Genomic DNA, 15,257 nt, shown 5'->3' on the forward strand with positions numbered 1-15,257 from the left:
TAGCAAGAGCCATTTGCTATTCACCTTCCCTCCACTCTTCATGATTTTATCAATCTCAATGAGGTCCCCCCCAACTTCCTGTGCTCCTGTGAATAAAGTCCCAGCCTCTCCTTATAACTCAAACCCTCCAGTCCTTCCAACATCCTGGTAAATCTTTATTAAACCCTCTCTAATAGTGTTCTTCCTATTACAGGGCCACCAGAACTGTACTCCGTACTCTGAAAGTGCCCTCACCAACATCCTGTACAACCACAACATGATGTCCCAACCCCGATACTCAATGGGGTGAACAATGAAGGCAATGTTGCGAAATGCCACCTTAACCACCCTGACTAGCAGTAATGAAACTATCAAAGAACTATGTACCTGAACACCACCACCCCCCCACCCCCCCATACACACACACACACAAACTCACATGCACACAGATACACACACACTACTCTGTGGGGTGAAATTGTATTGGCAGAACTATATTTGCAGATACATTCAAGTTTGTTCAAAAAGCACACAATCTGCAGGCAGTCAATGCATGTAATATTTTACAAATTCAGACTTTGGAAACAGAACCAGTCTGATTCAAGATTGGAATACCAACAGACTGAAATCTCACCTTTAATGCATTGTCTGAGCAGACATGTCTTTTTTTTTATAAAACCTGAAGTCATCTCAAGAACATTATTACACATTACTGAACCAAAGCCCACACCCATTCTAAGAGATGAAGACTATCTAAGTTTGTTCAATATATTCTATCAGTTGCATGACACTGATCTTTTGATGTAAGTTCTGTGTCTTATGATGCTGTTCTATGAGGCTTATGTGTCGATGAGGCAGGATGGTACAGATGAGGCGATTGAGAATTACAGATCACCGAGGAAGGATTGAAAGAGAGAGTTAAGAAGAGCAAAGAGAGGACACGAGCAGTCTTTAGCAAACAGAATAAAGGAGAACCCTAAAGCTTTCTATAGGTATGTGAGGAATAAAAGGATGATTAGGGTAGGAATAGGGCCAATCAAAGACAGAAGTGGGAAGTGGAGTGTGGGCCCTGTAGAGTTCGGAGAGAGGCTAAATGAACATTTCTCATCAGTGTTCACTCAGGAAAAGAATGAGGTACGAGATATTAGACTCGAAAGGATCGAGGTTGGTTACACACAGGTGTTATCAATTCAAGGAGGAGTGAAAGTGGACAAGTCCCCTGGGCTAGATGGGATTTATACAAGGATTCTCTGGGAAGCGAGGGAGGAGATAGCAGAGCCTTTGGCTTTGATATTTGAGTCGTCATTGTCTACGGGTTTAGTACCTGAGGACTAATGTTGTGCCCTTGTTCAAGAAGGGCAGCAGAGATGACCCAGGTAATTATAGACCAGTGAGTCTTACATCTATTGTAGAAAAGATTTTGGAAAGGATTAGAAGAGAAGATTTAAAATCATCGAGTAAGCAACAATTTGATTTCAGATAGTCAACATGGTTTCATCGAGGGCAGGTCGTGTCTCACAAACCTCATTGGGTTTATTGAGAAGGTGACCAAGCATGTAGATGAGGGTAGGACAGTTGACGTGGTGTACATGGACCTCAGTAAAGCCTTTGATGAGGTTCCACATGGTAGGCTGATGGAGAAAATGCAGAGGCATGGAATTGAGGGTGTTTTAACAGCTTGGATTAGAAACTGGAAGAAGGCAGCGAGTGGTGGTTGATGGAAAATATTCAGCCTGGAGTCCAGTTACTAGTGGTGTTCCACAAGGATGTTTTGGGACCACTGCTGTTTGTCATTTTTATAACTGACTTAGACACAGGCATAGGTGGATGGATTAGTAAATTTGCAGATGACACTAAAGTCAATGGAGTGCTGGACAGTTTGGAAGAATGTTACAGGTTGCAGGGGGACTTGGATAAACTGCAGAATTGGGCTGAGAGGTGGCAAATGGAGTTCAATGCAGCTAAATGTGAGGTGATGCACTTTGGGAAGAATAACAGGAAGGCAGTGATCTTGGAGTCCATGTACATAGATCCCTGAAAGTTGCCACCCAGGTGGATAGTGCTGTGAAGAAGGCACACGGTGTGTTAGGTTTCAGTCGTAGAGGGATTGAGTTCCGGAACCGCAATATCATGCTGCAACTATACAAAATGCTGGTGCGGCCACAGGAAGAAAGTTAGCCACCAGGATACACTAACACCAGCTAGCCACAAAAAGACCCGACCCTCTATTCCTCGTAGCCCTACGTACGGATGAAAAAAACCCCACAATTTCGACTGGGGCAAGCTAAGCAAAGACATGCCAGAGAATTCCTAGAGGCCTGGCACTCCAACCACAACGCCAGAAACAAACACATAGATCTAGATGCCATCTATCATCCCCTTAGAAAATGAACAGGAAATGACATCACCACAAACCCCAGGAACCCTATCCAGGACAAACATATAAATAGAAAGCAGGAGACAACAGCTTCGCTTCACTTGGGGGTCACCACTGATGATGATGGCAGAGTAGTTGGTCAATGGAAAGATTCTTGGTAGTGTGGATGTGCAGAGGGATCTTGGAGTCCATTTACATAGATCCCTGAAAAAGTTGCCAACCAGGTGGATAGTGCTATGAAGAAGGCACACGGTGTGTTAGGTTTCATTCGTAGAGGGATTGAGTTCCGGAACCGGAATATTGTGTATAGTTCTGGTCCCCATATTTCAGGAAGGATGTGGAAGCATTGGAAAAGGTGCAGAGGAGATTTACCAGGATGTTGCCTGGTCTGGAGGGAGGGTCTTATGAGGAAAGGCTGAGACACTTGGGTCTGTTCTCATTGGAAAGAAGAAGGCTAAGAGGGGATTTGATAGAGACATATAAGATGATCAGAGGATTAGATAGGGTAGACAGTGAAAGACTCTTTCCTAGCATGGTGACGTCAGCTTGTACGAGGGGGCATAACTACAAATTGAGGGGTGATAGATTTAAGACAGATGTCAGAGGCAAGTTCTTTATGCAGAGAGTGGTAAGGGGGTGGAATGCCCTACCTGCTAAGGTAGTCAACTCAGCCACATTAGGGAGATTTAAACAATCCTTAGATAAGCACATGGTTGATTTTGGGATAGGATCAGGGAACGAGCTGAGAATAGTTCACAGGTTGGCGCAAAATCGAGGGCTGAAGGGCCTGTTCTGCACTGTACTGTTCTATGTTCTAAACTTAGTGCAGGAGGCTGAAAGAAATGAGCAGCTTTAAAACAAAAACCTCTTGGAGCTCAAAGCTTTCAATGAGAGTCTGAGCCCGGTGTTAAGTTCAGGTAACCTTTATTGTGACCCAACTTTGTTACAGCATCAGATCCCCCCAGCAAAAAGGCAGAGAAAAAATGCAGTTGCTGTTTGAACAGCTCAAGGTCAAAGTGCACACACCACACCTCCCCTGTTCCACCCCCCTCACTGTCTTTACTATTGGTCAGCACCAAGTTGTCCCTTTGTAATTGGATCCTTGTTACAGCCGTAACCGGAAGGAATTATTGCCTCACTCAGCAATTTTAACCCATACCCTGTCTCCAAGTAAGTTTCTCCCTGCTCATTTGCCAGGAAGGGGCAGTGTAGAGTCAACCAGACTGCTGTGGGTCTGGAGTCACGTGTAGACCAGACCGGTTAAAGGATGCAGCTGGAACGACTGAGTGAATCCTTTCCCCCAATGGTGGTTCCCTTCCCTAACAAGGGAGAGAGGGAATCAGATGGGGGCTTTCTCCCCTGCACCACCCCCTCCCTGAAACGGTCTCATCGTTGGATTCCGAACTCCACATTTCTGACCGAATACTAATTCTGCCGTCTGTCTTGGCGGGATTCAAACCTGGGAGTCCTCGGAACCGCGTTGATAGTCCAATCGATAATGGCACTCGGCCGTCACTCCTTCAATCCCCGTGTTGGCACGTGAATTCGCTGGTGGGTCAGCAGGTGGGAGGAGCGGGTGAAGCCCTTCCCGCACTGAGAGCAGGTGAATGGCCTCTCCCCGGTGTGGATCCGCTGGTGGGCCAGCAGGTTCGAGGAATCGCTAAAGGCCTTCCCACACTCGGGGCAGCTGAAGGGTCTCTCCCCCGTGTGGACGCGTCGGTGGCTCCGCAGGTTGGAGGAGCAGGTGAAGCCCTTCCCGCACTGAGAGCAGGTGAACGGCCTCTCCCCCCGTGTGGACCCGCTGGTGGGTCAGCAGGGTGGAGGAACTGCTGAAGGCCTTCCGGCACTGAGAGCAGGTAAAGGGCCTCTCCCCCGTGTGGATCCGCTGGTGCCTCATCAGGGAGGAGACTTCGGTAAAGGCCTTCCCGCACTCGGGGCAGCTGAAGGGCCTCTCCCCCGTGTGGGCCCGCTGGTGCCTCATCAGGGAGGAGATGTCAGTATAGGCCTTCCCACACTCGGGGCAGCTGAAGGGCCTCTCCCCGGTGTGGACACGCTGGTGTCTCCGCAGGGCGGAGCCGTGGGTAAAGGCCTTCCCACACTCGGGGCAGCTGAAGGGCCTCTCCCCCGTGTGGATACGCTGGTGCTTCTGCAGGGTGGAGACGTCTGTGAAGGCCTTCCCACATTCAGGGCAGCTGAAGGGCTTCTCCCCCGTGTGGATGCGCCGGTGACTCCGCAGGGCAGAGGAATAACTGAAGGCCTTCCCACACTCGGGGCAGCTGAAGGGCCTCTCCCCCGTGTGGATCTGCTGGTGCCTCATCAGGGAGGAGATGTCAGTAAAGGCCTTCCCACACTCGGGGCAGCTGAAGGGCCTCTCCCCAGTGTGGGCCCGCTGGTGCCTCATCAGGGAGGAGATGTCGGTATACGCCTTCCCGCACTCGGGGCAGCTGAAGGGCCTCTCCCCCGTGTGGACACGCTGGTGCCTCATCAGGGAGGAGGAATATCTGAAGGCCTTCCCACAATCTGGACAGCATAAGGGCCTCTCCCCCGTGTGGTCCCGCTGGTGGGCCAACAGGTGGGAGGAATGTCTGAAGGCCATCCCGCAGTCGGTGCAGGAGAATGGCCTCTCCCCGGTGTGACTGCGCTGATGAGTCTCCAGGGCAGACGGGACACGGAAGCCTTTCCCACAGTCACCACACTTCCACGGTTTCTCCACGGGGCGGGATTCCTCAGGTTTCTCCATGGCCACAGCTTCAGCTGCACACACACACGTGTAGAGCCCCTCCCTGCCGTGAAGTCCCCTTCCCAGGCCGTATAACTGTTTCAGGCTCCACACACAGTGCGCTGTAACAGAGGGGTCTCTCGTCCAGTCCCACTGATGCTGAAAACGTCCTCAAACAGGAACCAAAAAGTGTAGATCCCTCTCACAGAAATCGCAGTCAAAAATACTTGCGGTCCCAATGGATTCAGAGACTGTCAGACATTGACATCAAAGTGAGGACTGCAGACACTGGAGAGTCAATCAAAAAGCACAGCAGGTCAGGCAGCATTTGGAGAGCAGGAGAGTCAATGTTTCGGGTGTAAGCCCTTCATTCGTTGATTTTGAAACTTCAGTCTTCAGATTTTCAAATACTCTGCAAAAAGGGATTACAAAAGGGATGATCAGTGCAGGGTAGAAATTCTGAACAATCAATTCTACTTTCTGTGGAATATCCTTTCCTTTTGTTATTCCACAAAATTGAAAGCACCATCCCACTCTCCCTTCCCCTCTGTTCTCACTCCGCTCTAACTAATTCCCCTGAAGATTCAGGATCTTACAGGGGCAGAAAAAGCAAAAACATCAAGACTGACATCTCTCTGAATTTTGGATACCTCCACCTGAAAGTTAATATCTTTCACAACACTGGGATCCTGCTGAGAGTGAGCAGGTCTGATTTTGGGAAGCAATAAAAGTGTCAATTCAGGGTGAACCTGCAATGCAGCTTCTTGAGGAAGGACCAGACACAAAATGGTTAACGTCCCTGGGAAGGTGGGAGCAAAATGAGACATCAAGGCATTAACACCAACACACTTCAGTCCAACTCTTTTGCTTCCAGTCAGGAGAAAGTGAGGACTGCAGATGCTAGAGATCAGAGCTGAAAATATGTTGCTGGAAAAACACAACAGGTCAGGCAGCATACAAGGAGCAGGAGAATCGATGCTTCGGGCATGAGCCCTTCTTCAGGGCTCACGCCTGGTTCGTCAATTCTCCTGATCCTTGGATGCTGCTTGACCTGCTGCGCTTTTCCAACAACACATTTTCAGCTGCTTCCAGTCAGGGCAAAACATGCTCTGAAAGTCCAGCCTTCACAACCACACTTCTGCTTTCACTGAAGACAATTAGAGTCACACAGCACGGAAACAGAACCTTTGGCCCAACCTGCCCAGATATCCTAAATTAATCTAGTCAAATTTGCCATCACTTGCCCCCTATATGGGCCGGGTGCTGACAGCTGGGACTAAATTGGGTTGGCTCTCTTGTCAGCAAGGACGGAGTTGGACCGAAGGGTCTGTTTCTGTGCTGTACATCTCTATGACTCCAGTCACATTTGCCATCACTTGGCCCTGACCCACCTGAACCCTTCATATTCAGATGCCCATCCAGGAGCCTTTTAACTTGTCATCGTACCAGCACCCACCACTTCCTCTGGCAGCTCACTCCATCGCTCAAGCGACTCCACGTTGAAAGCATCTGGTCTGGTGCACCAGATGACACCAGGATAATCTCAGATCGTTCCAGATCGCATCGATATTCAGTCAGTGGCTTTCCCGATCAGGATGTTGTATGTGATCAAACAGGTCAGTGAGTAGGCGATCCCCCACCTCTTAGTTCAAGTATCTCTACGAGAACTCCCTTGCTGGAGGGTCCCTTGAAGACACTTCAACTGGATTTCATTGAGTTGGAGAAATGAGTTGAGTTGCTATAAATGTTTTGCTTATTGCTGATGTCTTTTCGAAGTGGATTGAAGCCTACCCTCCTCCTAACGCTACTGCTGAGACTGTGATAAAGATTTTGCTTCAGGAAAGAATTCCCCCCTTCAGTATACCTGCATGCATTAGCTCAGACAATGGACCACACTTTGCATGTAATATTAACGGAGAACTCTGTTCCCAGCTTTGTATTTGTCGGGAACTGCACGGTGCTTATCATCCTCAGGTGACCAGCCTTGTTGAATTTTTAACCAGACTCGAGACTAACCTTGCCAAATTAATGTCTGAATCTGGCCTCTCCTGGTTATGTTAATCCCTGTCGCCTTATTCCAGATGTGATCCATGTCTGCGGGCAAGACACGACTGTCTCCAGCTGAGAGTCTCTCTGGTCACCCCCTCCATACCCCTTGGAACGGTTCGGCTCCCTTCTCAGTCCACGTCCACCACGTGACCGAAGCAATCATTGGTTATGTTCTTGCTCTAACTAGTGTTATGCGTGCCTTTCACTCTCAGGAGCATGCGGCCTACAGCGATGTTCCCTCCGTTTCAGCCTCATCACGGGTAGAGCCCAGTTCGTTGGTGCTCGTCAAGAACTGGACTGGCAAAGGTCTCCAACCTCGTTGGGATGGCCCCTTCCAGGTTCTACTTCCAACCCCTATGGCGGTCACAGTCGCTGGGCACTCAGCTTGGGTCCAACTGCACCGTTGTAAATTGATTGACCGCACCAATCAAAAGGGGGAAAGACGAGGAGAGAATTCTGGAATCCCAACAAAAGGAGTGGACCCTGTCCATTTGGGTTTTTGAATCTTGCTGTTGTTCTAATGTTAATCTTATTACAGATACTTGAACTAAGAGGAGGGACATGTGGGGGATCACTTATCTCCTCACCTTTCTGATCACGTACAACATCCTGATGGGGAAAGGCTCTAAGTATGGATGGGACCAGGAATGATCAGAGGTTATCACCACCCATACTGAGGAGATGTCGTCCAGTGCACCGGACCAGACGCCTTTGACGTGTGGAACGTGATGAAGATTGATTATTGTAATGGACTCTTCCATCAGAAAGACCAGATGGTCCATCCCTCCTGCCGACCCTCCACGGTAATTAACTCCCATCCCTGAGCTGACAGGGTCTGCTCCCGCCCTGGATTCACTCCCATTGCTCCAAGTGAACAGATTTTCCCGCCCCACCATTTGCCCAGACGGAGGGATTTTCATTCATTCAGTGTCACTTCCGCGTTGTGACGCCACAATAGGAGCGGGTGGGCGGGGCCAAGCCGGGCGCACGCATTGCGCCTGCGCTGTCCTGCCCTGCACCGTTTGCAAGCATCCCTTCGCTTCAGAGAATCCCCACAGTGTGGGAGCAGGCCACTCGGCCCAACGAGTCCACACCTAACCCTCTGAAGGGGAACCCACCCATACTGCTCTACATTACCCTGACAAATACACCTAACCTGCACATCCCTGGGTACTGTGGGTAATTTCGCACGGCCAATCCCAATCAAGGCCAGTGAGCAATGTAGTGATGTGGGAAATTAACATCACAGAATGATGGAGACAAGGAGAGTAAATGTACCAGCAATTAAATCTGGATTGCAAAGATCTAAACCGAAAACAGGGTGTCTGCATGTATGCTGCACTGTTACAAAAGTGAATGAATTGACTGCACACATTGAAGAGAATAATTATGGTCTGAGACTCCTTACAGAGACGTGGCTTCAGGACGACAAGGATTAGTCCTTGAACGTCGAGGGGGTAGTCAAACGGGGAGCTAGGTGAAGGTAGAGGGTTGGCATTGCAAATCAAAACACTGATCACAGTAATCCGGTGTCAGGTCGGATTTCAGGTCCTGGCTTCTCCGTCCTCTGTTGATCTCCCTGTTCTCAAAGAGCAAGATGTTCAGCTCTGCTGAAGTTTTGATTCCCCAACACCCCACCCCTCAACCCCTTTACACCTTCCAGAACAATACATCATTCAGTCAATCGAAACCCAATCCACTACCTCCCAGCCTGACAACCGACCAGTCACAGAGTGTAGTCGTACCAGGGAATCAAACAAGAAAAGTGAAACAAATAAAAAGAAATAAATACGTGCTCGTGCTTAATGTTTGTCAATAGGAAGTAAACCAGAAATAGGGGTCTCCCAGGATTCTGATAGTGCCGTACTTGAGGAATTCTCTTTCCCTTACATGTAACTGTTAGTACGTAGCTATGATTTACAACAATATTTACACCAACAGAAATAAAGCATCTGTTACCAAATAGACAGAGATACACAGCACGGAAATAAACTTTTTTGCTGTAAGTATACACAAGTCCTTGGGGGTGAATTTGCATTTGCAGAATTATATTTTCAGATAAATTCTATTTTGCTCAAAAATGCACAATCTGCAAGCTGTCAGAACATATTGTATTTTATAAATTCCTACTTTAGAAACAGAACTAGTCAGATTCAAGGTGGGGATAAAGACAGACTCTGACTTTTAACGCATTGTCTGAGCTGAGATTGGATTAGATTCCCTAGAGTACGGAAACAGGCCCTTTGGCCCAACAGGTCCACACTAACCTTCCAAAGAGTAACCCACCAGGCCCCATTCCCCATATTTACCCCCTGACCAATGCATGTAACACACCGGGCAATTTAAGCATGGCCAATTCACCTCACCTGCATATTTTTGGATTGTGGGAGGAAACCGGAGCACCTGGAGAAACCTCATGCAGACACGGGGAGAATGTGCAAACTCCACACAGACTGTGGCCAGTGGCTGGAATTGAACCTGGGTCCCAAGCGCTCTGAGGCAGAATTAAGAACCACTGAGCCACCGTGCCACCCAGATGTTGTTACCTTTTGTTATAAAACCTTATGTTATCGAGATTTACATATGAATGGTAGTTGCAACCCACTGTAAAAGATGAGAGGGGTAACAATCCAGATTTGTTCAATATATCATTTCAGTAGCAGGACATTGTCATGTTTTTCCATAAATTCTGTGCGTTCTGATCTTATTCTCCGCAACCACCTGATGATAGAGCAGTGCTCCGAAAGTTAGTGCTACTTCCAAATAAACCTGTTGGGCTATAACCTGGTGTTATGTGATGTTTAACTTTGTCCAGGTTCAGGTGGATTGACCATGTTAAGTTACCCAGTGTTCAGTGGCTTCGGTTGGATTGGCTGTGCTAAATTACCCATGGTGTCCAGGTAGGTGCAGGTTAGAGTGGATTTGCTATGCTAAATTACCCATAGTGCCCAGTAACATGCAGATTAGGTGGGTTAGCCATGGGAAATAGTTTCACAGTAATAAAAGCAGGAGTCAGCCATTTGGCCCATCCAGCCTGCCCTATTCTTCATTGTGATCATGGCCGATCTATCCATCGTCTCAGCTCCTCCTAGCAGCATTGCCCCAACTACCCTTAATTCCCCAACCATGCAAAAACCCATTTTGAATATACTTAATGAAGACAATTCCATAGATTCACTATAGTCCAGGAAGAGCAGTAGTCCTCACTTTCTCCTCCTCATCTCTGTCCTAAATCTACTCCCCCTAGTCTTGAGGTCTGGTCTTACCCACCAGCAGAAATGACTGGATAGGGTACGGCTTCATCCCCACAGTGTAATGAATTCCCACTTTCCACCAAAATCTGGGATGTACTCACTCACTTAGTCGCTGTCTCACAAATGCAAGATTTCATTGTAACTTCTTCTGCTCCCAGTAAGGACAAAACACCTTTGAAAGCTGCTCTGAAAGTCCAGTCTTCACAACCACACTTCTGCTTTCGCCAAAGACGATTAGTGTCGTACAGCACAGAAACAGACCCTTTGGTCCAATTCATCTGATCAGATATCCTAAACTAATTTAGTCTCATTTGTCTGCATGTACCCCATATCCCTCCGAACCCTCCTTATTCATATCCCCATCCAGATGCTTTTTAAATGTTGTAATTGTACCAACCACCACCACTCCCTCTGGCAGCTTGTTCCATACATGCACCACTCTCTGTGTGAAGTTGCCCCTCAGGTCCCTTTGAAATCATTCCCCTCTCACCTCAAACATATGCCTTCGAGCTTTGGACTCCCTTACCCTGGGGAAAAGACCTTGGGTATTCACCATATCCATGCCTCTTCCAAACGTTTATCAGGTCACCCCTCAGACTCTGATGCTTCAGGTGAGGATCTAAAATTTGAATTTAGGTTATTGTCAGATGCAACAAGTGTATGTAGATTTTTACGAACCACAAAATGGCTTTTCAATTTAAAATAATACAACAAAATGGCTGAGAATAATGATTGAACTCTGTGAACTTGTCCTGCTGTTTTGCAGGATTAAGCTACAATCCAAAGATAAGAGGACAATGGAGTTTGTTTAAAATGAACACGGACACATTAATTGACCATTTGAACTAACCTTGAGCTGCTACCATGGCATGATGATTTATGTAATTAAGACCCCTTCCCCAGGAAATATCATTGGATTAACCTGCTCTAAATCATGTCACCTTATTACATTTGATTGGTCTTTTCTTGTAATTAAGGCTGTACTGTCTCTTAAAAAACCTAAATAAATAACGTGTCATTTTCAAATGTAATTGCACAACTTCGCCATGGAACACAGAAGCTTTAATCACTGTGTTGTTGGACAGAATTGGGTCAAGATGCCTTATTAAACTGATAACCTTGCTTTGTACAGACTGCATTTCATTGATTCTTTAGACCAATCGCGAACTAAAAGGCCCCTTAAGAGGGGTCTAGATCTTCACTCTGGATAGTTTGACCTGGCCAATTAACCCTAACCTGCACATTCCTGGGAACTATAGGTAATTTAGCATGGCCAATCCATTCTAAGCTGCACATCCCTGGACACTGTAATTTAGCACAGCCAATTCACACAAACCTGCACCTCCCTGGGCACTGTGAGTACTCTAGCATGATCAATCCAACCTAACCTGGACAAAGTAAAAAAAAAATCACACACACCCAGGTTATTGTCCAACAGGTTTATTTGGAAGGACCAGCATTTGGAGTGCTGCTCCTTCATCAGGTGGTTGTGGAGAAGATCATAACGCACAGAATTTATAGAAAAACATTACGGTGTCCTGCCACTGAAATGATATATTGAACAAACCTTTCAGCTTTCATAGTGGTCTGCAGGTATCATTAATATGTAAATCCCAGAACTTCCTGAAAGACACTTCCTTGAAATAACTTAAGGTTTCATAACAAAAGGTGTCATCTCAGCTCAGACCATGCATTAAAGGTGTGAGATCAGAGTCTGTCTATATCCCAATCTTGAATCAGACTAGTTCTATTTCCAAAGCAGGAATTTATAAAATATTACCTGGATTGACTGCCTGCATGAACTGCCGAGTCTCACCCACGAGCTGAAATAAATGGATAGGGTTGGGCTTCATCCCACAGTGCAAAGAATTCCCATTTACCACCAAAATCCCAGATGTACTTCCTTACTCAGTTGCTCTCTCACAAATGCAAGACTTGATTACATTCTTCTGCTCCCAATAAGGGCAAAACACTGGGTGCCTCCGAGCAGAGCGCTTTAGGGAACATCTCCGGGACACCCGCACCAATCAACCACACCGCCCCGTGGCCCAACATTTCAACTCCCCCTCCCACTCTGCCGAGGACATGGAGACCCTGGGCCTCCTTCGCTGCCGCTCCCTCACCACCAGACGCCTGGAGGAAGAACGCCTCATCTTCCGCCTCGGAGCACTTCAATCCCAGGGCATCAATGTGGACTTCAACAGCTTCCTCATTTCCCCTTCCCCCACCTCACCCTAGTTCAAAATTTCCAGCTCAGCACTGTCCCCATGACTTCTCCGGACTTGTCCTACCTGCCTATCTCTTTTTCCACCGAGCCACTCCACCCTCTCCTCCCTGACCTATCACCTTCATCCCCTTCCCCACTCACCCATTGTACTCTATGCTACTTTTTCCCCACCCCCACCCTCCTCTAGCTTATCTCTCCACGCTTCAGGCTCTCTGCCTTTATTCCTAATGAAGTGCTTTTGCCCGAAACGTTGATTTCGCTGCTCCTTGGATGCTGCCTGAACTGCTGTGCCCTTCCAGCACCACTAATCCAGAATCTGGTTTCCAGCATCTGCAGTCATTGTTTTTACATCTTTGAAAGCTGCTCAGAAAGTCCAGTCTTCACAACCACACTTCTGCTTTCACAGCATGGAAGCAGACCTTACGGCCCAACTTGTCTGGGCCGACCACATATCTGGAATTAATCTAGTCCCGTTTGCCAGCACGTAACCCATACAACTCCAAACCATCCCGATGTATTTTAAATATAATCGTATCAGCCTCCACCAACTCTTCTAGCAGTTTGTTTCATATATGCACAACTGTCTCTGTGAAAAAGTTGTCCTTCACGTCCCATTTAAATCATTCCCCTCTCAGCTCAAACAAATGTCCTCTAGCTTTGGACTCCCCTCCCCTGGGGAAATTCCTGATGAAGGGCTTTTGCCCGAAACGTCGATTTTCCTGCCCCTCGGATGCTGCCTGACCTGCTGTGCTTTTCCAGCACCACTCTGATCTAAACTCTGGTTTCCAGCATCTGCAGTCCTCCCTTTTGCCTAGGTCGAACCCTCTACCTGTCTCCACCTGTGCCCACTTCACCAACCAGCACACCCTTTATCTGCATCGCCCCCTACACTCATCCCCAATCCTGAAGAAGGGTTACACCCGAAACATTGACTTCTCCACCTCCTGATACTGCCTGACTTGTTGTGTTCTTCCAGCCGCCCGCCTGTGTATTTTGCCAATTGAGACACAGACCTGGAGCACCGTTTCCAGAGTCTGTCCCCATCCCGACACACTCCCTTTCCTTTTAGTTGCTGCAAGTCAACAACTGAATCCCAGAATGAAAAAAATAAATGGAAAAGATGACAAGAGAAGAGAGTGCCGTACTCACAGATAATGGACAGAGGGAGGAATTTGCAGTCTGGGATGAAGCTCAATGTTCATTCAGACACGAGCAGCAGCAGCTTCATAACCTCATGGTCCAACTTCCGCGTTCAGACAATGGGGTGACTCTGATTGGCAGGAGGACCAACGTCCTTCCGGTCCTCCTGTGCTCCCTATTGGTCAATCAAAAGTAGGTCTCGCGTTTTATTTGCCGACAGCGATTCGCATGCGCACCAGTTTTTGCTGACACCGGCGAGCATGCGTACTGCGTTGCTGACACCGGCAAACATGCGCAGTATGCTCTTTGAGGCTGCTGCTGTTATTGACAGATTTGAAGTGTCCAAATGCCAACAGGGAAAAAAGGGGTAGAGCCACAATTTTTTTTCCCCTGTGGTTCGACATTTTATTGCTTCTGCGTTTTGTCTGGTTACTCCACTTTTGTATGTCTTTTGTCCTTGTTGAGAGAGAGTGTGCCCCAGTGAGCTGTCTATGGGATGGAGCTGTAACCAGTTACACAGACTGAAGTAACATGATAGTATTCGCAGCAGAGAGTAACTGCACACATTTTCTGAGTGTGATCACAGTTTCAATTGTTCATCAGAAACAGGGAGCCAAAAGGACACCAGAACGACAGAGAAGTCGTAGAAATGCGGGGACTGTGCTAACGGATTCCATTCCCTGTCGGTACATGAGATTTATCAGCTCAGTCACAGGTGGGAGAGGTAATTCTTCAAAACATTATTACAACATTATTTCCCATTGACAAAAACACATTCACGCTGCCTGATTACCTTGAACTTGTACAAGTGCCCTGTCATCACATCTTTAATCATAGCTTTGAACATTTTCCCGATGGCATATGTTAAGGTAAATGGTCTGCAGTTTCCTGTTCTCGGTCTCCCTTTTTGAAGAAAGGAGTTTTCCAATCTACAGAAACCTTCCCTGAAACTAATGACGTTTGGAAAATTAAAACCAATGCATTAACTATATCACCAGCTAGTTTTTCTTTAAGGATCTAGTATGAAATCCTTTGGACCCCTGGGACTTGTGAGCTTGTAGTTCCAACAGTTTACTCAGTACTACTTCCCTGGTCATTGTAATTGTCTTCAGTTCCTCCTTCCCTTTCAATTCCTGATTTCCAGCTAGTTCCAGGCTGTTACTTGTATCCTCTCTAGTGAAGACAGATTCAAGCTCTTTTTAATTCATCTGCCATCTCTTTATCCTCCGTTATTGAATCCCCAGACTCATTTTTTACAGAACCAACAATTAGCTTTTCTTAAAAAAGTTAACAAAGTGATGAAACTTTCCTTCCTGTTTTTATATTTTTGGCTAACTTTCTAACTCTAATTGCTGTGCTCCTGCCTCCATTATTACTGATGTTTGCCCCAGCTCTCAACTCTCACATCAACCTTTCTGCATATTCTATAGAACTGACCTTGGTTAAATGTTGCAAAACACACAAGGGCAAATTTTTCATCTCCAGAAAGTCTTAATAATGAACACGATAACA

At 47.1% G+C, this 15,257-nt stretch overlaps 1 protein-coding gene across 1 annotated transcript in view; it reads right to left on the minus strand.

Moving 5' to 3' along the window:
* Positions 1-3,263: 3,263 nt before the first annotated feature.
* LOC140487203 (uncharacterized) overlaps positions 3,264-15,257 on the minus strand; it is a 57,671-nt gene continuing 45,677 nt past the window's right edge. The window contains 2 exon segments of the mRNA XM_072586855.1: positions 3,264-4,144; positions 4,146-5,051. Of these exon segments, the coding sequence (XP_072442956.1) occupies positions 3,869-4,144; positions 4,146-5,051 (1,182 nt within the window). The 3' untranslated portion in view covers positions 3,264-3,868.

The sequence above is a fragment of the Chiloscyllium punctatum genome, chromosome 16, assembly GCF_047496795.1.
Source record: "Chiloscyllium punctatum isolate Juve2018m chromosome 16, sChiPun1.3, whole genome shotgun sequence".
In the NCBI taxonomy this organism is placed as follows: domain Eukaryota; kingdom Metazoa; phylum Chordata; class Chondrichthyes; order Orectolobiformes; family Hemiscylliidae; genus Chiloscyllium; species Chiloscyllium punctatum.